At 32.8% G+C, this 9,355-nt stretch overlaps 1 protein-coding gene and 1 long non-coding RNA gene across 2 annotated transcripts; one reads left to right on the top strand and one right to left on the bottom strand.

The window, feature by feature from the left end:
- Positions 1-2,893: 2,893 nt before the first annotated feature.
- LOC105320683 (very long chain fatty acid elongase 7) lies at positions 2,894-8,855 on the bottom strand. Its single transcript, XM_011418720.4, has 7 exons — positions 8,571-8,855; positions 7,224-7,411; positions 6,946-7,026; positions 5,611-5,667; positions 5,072-5,186; positions 3,986-4,113; positions 2,894-3,742 (listed from the first exon to the last, which is right to left on the bottom strand). The coding sequence occupies exons 1-7, from the start codon at positions 8,623-8,625 to the stop codon at positions 3,578-3,580; spliced, it is 789 nt and encodes a 262-aa protein (XP_011417022.3). The 5' UTR covers positions 8,626-8,855; the 3' UTR covers positions 2,894-3,577.
- LOC136270194 (uncharacterized) lies at positions 4,322-7,372 on the top strand. The gene is made up of 2 exons (XR_010707934.1): positions 4,322-4,386; positions 7,199-7,372. It is a non-coding gene; the product is annotated as an uncharacterized lncRNA (long non-coding RNA).
- Positions 8,856-9,355: the final 500 nt, after the last annotated feature.

Genomic DNA, 9,355 nt, shown 5'->3' with positions numbered 1-9,355 from the left:
AAAATATTTTTTTTGTCCACTCAGTCTTTCTTTGGTAGTTTTGTTTTCTTCAACATTTATAATCTAAATGGAATCAATAGCAGGTTTATGATGCCCACACCCCTTAATCATAAGCTGAAAATATGATTTTTGTCCCTGTAATCTTCTGAAGCAGATTGAACACGTACAACATCTGGGAAAGATAAAACTAAAGATACTGGAGTAAAGCCGATATTCAACTGCATGTACAGTGATGAATCCAATCATTTAACTAACTTATATGACATCCTTACAAAACTTAGGTAATTTGAATGCATCTAATTTTACGAAAAAATTGCTTTGGAAAAAATTAAAGCTATTGTAAAGAAATTGTGTATAGGTACTAGTATAACTTGTACTAGTATCTTTGGATTCGAACAAGATTAATGTAGACGTACAGATGTAGATGTACTGTACAAATATACATAACAGGTTAACACATGTCCTAATCTGTTTTTTTTTTGTACTGTATAAATGCAGAGATGCTATTAACATATTTTATGAAATTGATTCAAGAAAATAGAAATTATGTCACATCTCTTTACATATTGGCCGATATAAAAAGTATACTTAATTAATTGGTTTGATTTTAATTAATTCTGTATTTACTTAACATTTCTATTTGCAATTCACGGGACTTGCTTACTATATGGGATATAAGGCTTCTACAATTATCACGAACAGCTAAAATTCATCCTGTCGCGAACCATGCCCAAAGTATTATCAAAATACTAGTTTAATGTAACTATGCTTTTTATTTCTATATATATATCTTAGTTTCCTTCAATCAAGCGAATGAACTGGTGTTTCTGAACATGAAAAATAAGGTCATATGCAACATCTAAAGACTGGTCGATTAGTTTTACCTGACACATCTTTAAGATAAACCTTTTAATTTAACGGATTATCAAGGGAATTACTATAGTATACCTTTCTATATAAAAAAGTCAATGAAATAAATATCTTAAAATAAAATATTATTTTTAATAACTATTGATTTTCAGTACAGTTAAATAATATGTGTCGTGAGAAAGTCTCTTTATTGGTTCTTGTAAGTTTGGAAATAGAGAAGATGGGTGAATAAGGCGTGTAAACTGCCCACACGAGGATAGATAAGATACTATAAAATTCAAATAAGAACAAATCTCATAATTTCTTTCTCAATTATTGAAAACAATGTATATTTACCATAACATCGATTTATAACCTTTAAATATGTTAAATATTTAGAAAAGGTCAATTTAAACTAGCGTATGCGAGTCAAAACCTCCAAATAGTGTTATTTCTAGGACTTCAATGCCTTTTCTTTTAAAGAGTGGGTCTGGGCTCCATATTTTTGTCATAGTCTATATGAGGTTTAAAGGAAATCATACCGATTTCAATCAACAAAAACGTGGAGAGATGACCCACTATGCTTTAAAAATGTCATTTTGTATCCCAACAATTGAACGTTTTAGAGAAATACTACAAGTCCGTCAATTCGTGGTTGAAGTTGCATTTAGCATTTAACAATGATGTTTGTTGTGACTGAAATGGCTCAGTGGTTAGAGCACCAGACATGAGGTAACATTATAGAGCTAGGGTTTTTAGGTTGTGGGTTCGATACCACCAAAACTTTAGAATTTATTTTTTTTCTTATTGTTTGTTAAAATATTCAAAACTGAAAATAATTAGAAATCGTGCTTTTGTAAACTTGTAATACAACATCATCTAGTATATTTGGTTGGAAAAAAATGAATTTGAAATTGTTTTTTACGACAAAACCAAATGGGCATTTCCGCTATCTTGTTCCCCCATCTTCTTTGATAAATAGGCCAAAAAGATGGCGGACTGGATCACTGTGCATAAAGAAAACAAATGTGGAAAACCACAGTCTCCGAAACACAAATTGTATCTGTCCTTATGAAAACGAAAATGTAGCTTATTTAATTAAACCAAACGAGCACCTTATCCGCTCTGCTCCCTATATATGACATATATAAAAATAATCATGTATTATTTATATATACACATGTATATATGTCATAGAGAGCAGATCGGATAAGGTGCCCCTTTGTTTAAACATTTGTTTTTCATTAAATTTCACGAACTACAAATTTTAAGATTTCAGAGACGTTTTCCATGTAATTATCACCATTTCCACGATTAACTTTTAAAAACGACGGTATGTTCGTCTTCGTACCCTCTTTAAAAGCTTAGGTTCCATGTCAGAGTTGCGCCTAATACGTTTCTCAATAGCTCTATTAAGCGCCTACAAGGGTTTGAATTTGTTCAGTCATTCACCCACCAGTTTGAAATATATGATGCCTTCATATGAACGAAAAACAAACCTCGACAAAACATTGAGCAAATTATCAAGCATAAGATTAATGATATAAACCAATACAACCACGGTGATCTACATCATTAAAATTATTACCAGCATCATCAGCATCATCGCCATCATCATCATCAGATATAACTCTGTAGGATGATCAAAGAATGCTTTGAGAGCATTATTATTTTATGCCTTAGCCGAAAGGGTAACAAAAAATCTAATTACCGGAATGATTAAATCACGTCAGAACGTTTGCACGTGGAGCGTTTGCGACATTATTGTGTCACACTCAACAAAAATGAGGTATTTCTTACATATAAAAGAAAAGTTTAAACAAAAAGTTTTCTTTTCAATGAATACATTATAGTTTAATTTAATGATTTTTTTTTTGTTCTTAAGATTTTGATTTCCATTTGAAGAACTTACCACTTATGTAATGATCCAAGATAAAGAAATCAACAAAAATAAGCCCTGTTACATACTGTATATCAAGAGCTAGTATTTTAAAATCTTTACCTCTATATATCTGAATAACATAATAAAAATTAGTTTTGTAGCTTATTTTATTTAAAACTGTACTGACTCGCAAACATTGTCATACATATTTATGCACCAAAATATTCTTCCTGAGACTTACGAGCATAAAAACAAGAGTTAAAACAAAGAAAGAAAAATAAGAGAGATATTTTTCTCATACAATAAAACATATACCCCGTACCTAATAATACAAGTGAGTTATAATATGTATAGGGCCCGTTACACCTTTTTTTTTATTATGCATATGAGACAAATTTATAACGTCAGGTGCCTGTGTGTTAAAGTCATGTATTTAAATACTTTTAAAACGGATTTCATAGACGTACTCTTTTAGCTTTCTCGTTTGGCTATTTTATATATTTCCAAATTGGTATAAAAGTGGTGAAGAGTCATGAAGGGAAAAAAAATGTGTATGCATGACATTTGAAAATATTTGCGATTTAAGACAATATATAACACAACAAAACGAATAATTAATTGTTATACATCACAACCCCACACATAAACTGAACAAACAAACATATATTAATACTATAAAACATAATATTAAAAACCATAATATTCTCATAAAGTTGTAGCTACATAATACATGTTTTATTCAAAAATTTTCAGCATCGTTGAGCAATTACATGTTACAAAAAACAAAAACAAAAAAAACCAAAAAACACCGGCATAAATTAAAACTTTTGTAAAATTGAGTCGAGTTTAACTGGTTTTTGACTTTCTATATGCTTGTAAATAAAAATTCATAAATAGACTGAAAAATATGGCGGACTGGATGACACTGGATAAGGAAAACAAGCGCGGGAAGCCACAGTCTCCGAAGCAGACGTTATAGAGGGCGTGGGAGCTAGTCAACACAAACTGGAACTGTTTAAAAAAAAATATTGAAATTCAAAATAATAATACATCTGAGAGTGTCTCTTCAACATAATAATCATATCGCATCATACATTTTTGCATTCCTCATAATTTTCTACAATTTATCTTAACGTGTATTTTTTTCCATCATCATCATCATCATCATCAATGTTATTTTCACTGAACGTGGCGCACTGCTTTTATTCATAACATATAATAATCGGGTGAATTAGCTGAACGAAATAAATTTACCAGTTGAAGCTTAGTGAGGTATTTCTTCCACCATAGGTATTTCTGCATGTGAGGGCCGATAGCCGCCAGTCCGTAATAAGCGTACATCCAAATATGGACAAAGGAATTCAGGAAACCCAGTACAAACGCTATTTTTAAATAGATAAAAGTTTGAAGAAATATTTTGAACTTGCACGAAAAGCTTCAACAATTCATTACGATTCAAAAAAATTAAATACAAATACATGTAGATGAGAAATCATATGTACAGGAAAAATCAATTGGAGATCTAATTATCTCTCTTGAAAGCAAGTGTTCACCAGTGGGATAAGAACGATAACTATTCATAGAATGCGACTAGTTATCTCCCTTTTGTTAACATGAATTCATGCCCACCCAATCCAACGGCACATCGTTTAAAAGTACGTATTCAAAACTGAATTAACTTTTTGGCAAGTTTACTTTTATTACACTATATACTATACGAATTACTTTGTTTCAATCAAAGGCAACTCAAATATTTATACAGCTACCTACCCCCGGTATTCATAACAGTCACCCCTACCTTTTTTTTTAATTGTTTTTATTTGCAGAGACAATTTCTTGGACATGACTGGAATCTCTGTTAAATTCATTGCTTCGTGCACTCGTTCGATATAATTATTTTTCTGGGCATTCGATATATCTATCGATCTACACAAGATAAGAGTTACAACTGTATAATAAGGATTATTTTTGCGCAAATACTAAACTTGAATCCCAAAAAAAGATTTTTAAAATTACAGCTTTTGTATGCCTTATAAATGCCTTAAAACCCCAGCTTATTGCTAGATAAGACATCTAAAAGCTGACATAAACAGGGATAATCCCAAAGTGCTGTACAAAGCGATGTACACATTCATAGTATGGGTATTCTATACCATAAATCCTTTTCAGGATTTAAGTATGCGTATTTCTACCACCACCCCACCCCACCCCCCCCCCCCCCCCGAAAAAGAGATGCCCCCTCCCCCAATAAAATATTTGACAAAGATGTTATTGCAATTTACGGTACATGTTAATGTAAATACTGTAAACTTAAAAGAAAATAATTGAAGTAAATCTTACTCTGGCCTCCGGGGACAAACTTCACAAACCACCAAGTGTGGAGTAACATTATAGCATGGTGGTAGACGTGTAGAAAGGTGATCTGTCTCTCTTTCTTCCGAACAATGAAGAAAAACTACAACCGAAAAAAAAATATGATAAATAGAATTCTGCGTATCAGTTTCTTTATTTCTTAAAGCCAGATTGTTTTTGTTGTAATAAAAATACACCAAGCGTATAAATAAAACAGTTATATAAATATTATATTTAGGTTAAGAAAGACTTCTCCATGGATTTGTCAGGGTCAATAACTCTTTACTTAGTTAATGAAAAAGTCTGCTGATCTAGTTTACATTGAAACGAGTTTTCTAAAAACAAAAAATTATATGCAATACAGAAAACTGGTTTAATACATTGAGCTTTATCGCAGGAAACCCATCATATTGATCAGTGTGTATTTTCAGTGAGATAATTCCGCTAGTCACATATTGTTTCCGTAACTCCATACGTTTGTGTTCGTTTAATATAAAACCTCGTTCTGTCGGAGAAAGTCAACTTACTGTGTCTAGAAGCTCAATGATTTTGGATATAAAATACCAGTAGCTCGCATTCAGCATCTACAACAACAACAAAAAATATTCCCAAAGCCATTATTTCGAGTGTAACTTGGTCTTAATATTGTCCAAATACATGTACATATGATAATTAATTTCGTGAAAAAGAAATATACAAAAAGAATAAATTAATGGTCAATATTGGAACAAATTGAGAAATGAATATTTGGAACCCCCCCCCCCCCTCCTTTTCTGCTCGTAACGGTGGGGGGTGTCAAAACTAGATCCGCCACTGATTTTATATTGTTTGCCAAAGTTGAGTTGAGGCCTCATTTAAACTTAAACGACACTGTTCTAAATACAAGTTGGTATCTATAAGCGTATATTTTCATCAATGACAATGAACAATCAAATTATTTCATGTTCTTCTAATGGTAACCGTTGTCAATTATTTATCATGAAATGTTAATTCACTAAAATCTTTAAAAAATTGCATAATCTATAACAAGATACCAATTTTTCTCCCTAATTATAATATTGTCTTTTATTAATTTTCAATCTAAAGTTGAAAAATGATTACATGACAAATTTGTCATGTAATCATTTTTCAACTTTAGATTGAAAATTAATAAAAGACAATATGTAGAAAAAAATACGTTATTGATATGCAAAGAAATATATTGAAATGCAGATCAACTTGGCATGCTTCGACTTTAGAATCAGATAATGTCTTCTCATATCTTTGAAGTTGAAAGAACATCTGGAATCGGTTCAGTCACATTTTACAACATGTTTCTTTTGACAAACACAATGAAGTGACGGTGAATAAGTTTAAGGGGGGGGGGGGGGGGTAGCGGAAGGAATTCTGGCTAGATGTACATTATGTAATAATCCAACACCTGATGTAAACAGGATTGGTTGTCTTACCCGTTTCATGGTACATTTCTACCCCCGAACGAGATTATACATGTATATGGTTTTAGAATTTCAAATAATAATTTTAAAATAATGCTAGTGCTTTTAAATGTATCAGGATGTCGCTTGTGACAATCTAATTAAAATTGGATGTTAGATCCGCCCGCTTACTCGCTTGTGTAGCGAGTAAGCGAGCGGATCTAACATCTAATTTCAATTAGATTGTCGCTTTGTGACCAAGGGAGATTAAAGACGATTACATAGCAGTGATAACGGACACAGGAAAGAAAGAGAAGGAAGTGTCCTTTCATTTTATCAAATCAAATATACCACATGAGTAGCCATGGTGTATATTTCATTTGATAAAATGACTGAATTATATGGGAAAGGACAGAAGGAAGAGGAAAGAATTCGGTGAACATATACCCTTATTGCTCTGGGATCGTCTGAGTAATCCACGGGTTGACACTTTATGCTGTATGAAGACTGCACGGCGGAGATCAATTTCTGAAAGCACAATTTTAATTACACAAATACTGATGATGAACAAATGAAGAAAAAAATGCCAATCAAGGTCAAGACTGCGTTTTTGGCTTATGACTGCGACATCTACGCCCTTTTCCCCCAATTTACTAAATTCATATTTTTAAATAGGCTATAAGATTCATTTTATTCATAGGTAATTTTCTGGACAAATGGGTTACCTCAAATGTTATATAAATGGACAGCACCATCACAGCTAGATTATACAGAACCATGGGACCCTGCACCTGGAATGGTTTCCGTTGCTCCATCATCTTGGGTCCCTGTTTGACCATCATCAGATAGAGGACAAATACGGTTAGGACCGGAACCGGACTGTCCATGAACGGCCAGCCTCGCAACCTCTCATCTGTAAAATATTTGTCATTGAAATATGTAGAAAACCATATTATTTTATGCTTATATTATCAATATCGTGTAAATATCTGAATATATAACAATTTTTTTCTTTACTTTAGCTTGTGACTTGCAATAAGATTTTTGAATTTGAAGCATAGATATTGATTTCTTTTTCATTACAAGGTTAGCAAGATAAAATTTCAATTCTAAAGGAGAGAAACTTTACACAGTTATTTGTATAGCTGGATAATTAAAAGAAAACAATGAGTACAACAACAATGGAGAGAGAGAGAGAGAGAGAGAGAGAGAGAGAGAGAGAGAGAGAGAGAGAGAGAGAGAGAGAGAATTTTGATTAGCATCGGCGCCAATTATCTTGAACTACAATACGAGAGGTGCTCTACAAATTTTAAGTTTAAATGTAAACTCTGACTCGATCTAGCATAATTTCGCAATATCTCGGTTACATTGAACATTTTGAATGGATTATATTTTAAATGTTTGTCCCGTATAAGGTTATTTACACACATGTAGTTCAATCTGGAGAATTTCATAAGAGACACTATGTACAGGTTCGAGCAGAACTGATCTAGATCTATGAATAATTCCTCGTCTGACTTGAACATGTTTCAAAATCAGAGTAGTATTATTTTCCAGACCAGTACCGGATACCAAGAAAAACGATTGAAGTTTATTGCAGCGCAGCGAAAATCGATCACAATTCCTAACATCTCATTTCCTATGATATTCATCAATATTTTTAATTTCTTTATACTAAAGTGTCTATTGACGAGAGATATATTCTCCCCCCTCCTCACCTTCTCTCTCTCTCTCTCTCTCTCTCTCTCTCTCTCTCTCTCTCTCTCTCTCTCTCTCTCTCTCTCTCTCTCTCCAAAACATTCGGGGCCCTGTGTTGTGCCTGTCCATGTACTAGTGGATACAACATGTGGACTCAGAACCCCCTACGTAATTGAGAGGTCGGGGCTGTCCAGATAACTAATAACGTTTATGATGAAGTTTACATGCACAACATGTAATTCTAATAACATTCATCACATACCTATCACATCATGCAATAATTTTCTTCACTGTATGAAAAAAATATTAAAAAAACAGAAAAGATCGATGAAAAGATGAAAAGAATTCGAGATACATGTAAAGAAGATTTTTACCTCCATGCGTGAGATATGTCTCGACTAACGTCAAATTTCCTCTCAGGCCTGCCATGCTCGATTTCTATCCGAACAGGAGGAACACACGAGCGTCAATGACACAACTACATGTATACGTCACATTACAACATAGCTATCGCTGCTTCATTCCTCGGCAAAGATATTTACGAAAATTCTTTTTACCTTTAACCAGCATGCATGCTATAGCATGTGGGTTCTTTTTTTCACCTAGAAAGTCAACTTCAACTTATTTACCTGTCCTCCTACACTTATTAATCATTTCTTTAATTCTCATACCTTTAAACTTCTAACGCGCTTGCATTGGGCTCTTTTGGTAGAGAAAAGATGACGATAAAAATCAGGGTTTAAACATTGAATAATGAATCGCGCATCTTTTGACAAGATTAAATTGTCTCTCTGGTGTTTGTGCAAGGTTAATGTAATTTTAAAAATTTATAAAATATATAATAAAAGAAACATTGATTTTTTCCTGCTGGCTGAACAATTTACTAGCTCAAAAGTCCCACACCCATAAGGTTAAAATAGGTGTACGCTGATAAAAAAAAAAGGACCCTCATATTTAACCTTGCGTTTATTACGTGTATGACTCAATGCTTTCTATTTACGTTTTTTCGACACTTGATTTACAGGTGGCAGAATTTTGTTTGTTCAATTTGTCACCATATGTCAAGAATTCTCAGTTCTTTGAAATACAAAACGCTCTGAAATCAATAACGATGAATATAGATTCAAGTACTCTCTCTCTCTCTCTCTATATATATATA

The sequence above is a fragment of the Magallana gigas genome, chromosome 7 (genome assembly GCF_963853765.1).
Source record: "Magallana gigas chromosome 7, xbMagGiga1.1, whole genome shotgun sequence".
Lineage (NCBI taxonomy): Eukaryota > Metazoa > Mollusca > Bivalvia > Ostreida > Ostreidae > Magallana > Magallana gigas.
This window is presented reverse-complemented; position numbering and strand designations above follow the sequence as displayed.

Excerpts from the sequence above, each read along its gene's own strand:
- LOC105320683 (XM_011418720.4), bottom strand. The coding sequence starts at position 8,625 with ATGGCAGGCCTGAGAGGAAATTTGACGTTAGTCGAGACATATCTCACG. Across the intron at positions 7,027-7,223 it reads CCATTTATATAACATTTGAG|AAATTGATCTCCGCCGTGCA; the intron begins GTAACCCATTTG and ends TTGTGCTTTCAG. Across the intron at positions 3,743-3,985 it reads ACCTCACTAAGCTTCAACTG|TTCCAGTTTGTGTTGACTAG; the intron begins GTAAATTTATTT and ends TTTTTTAAACAG.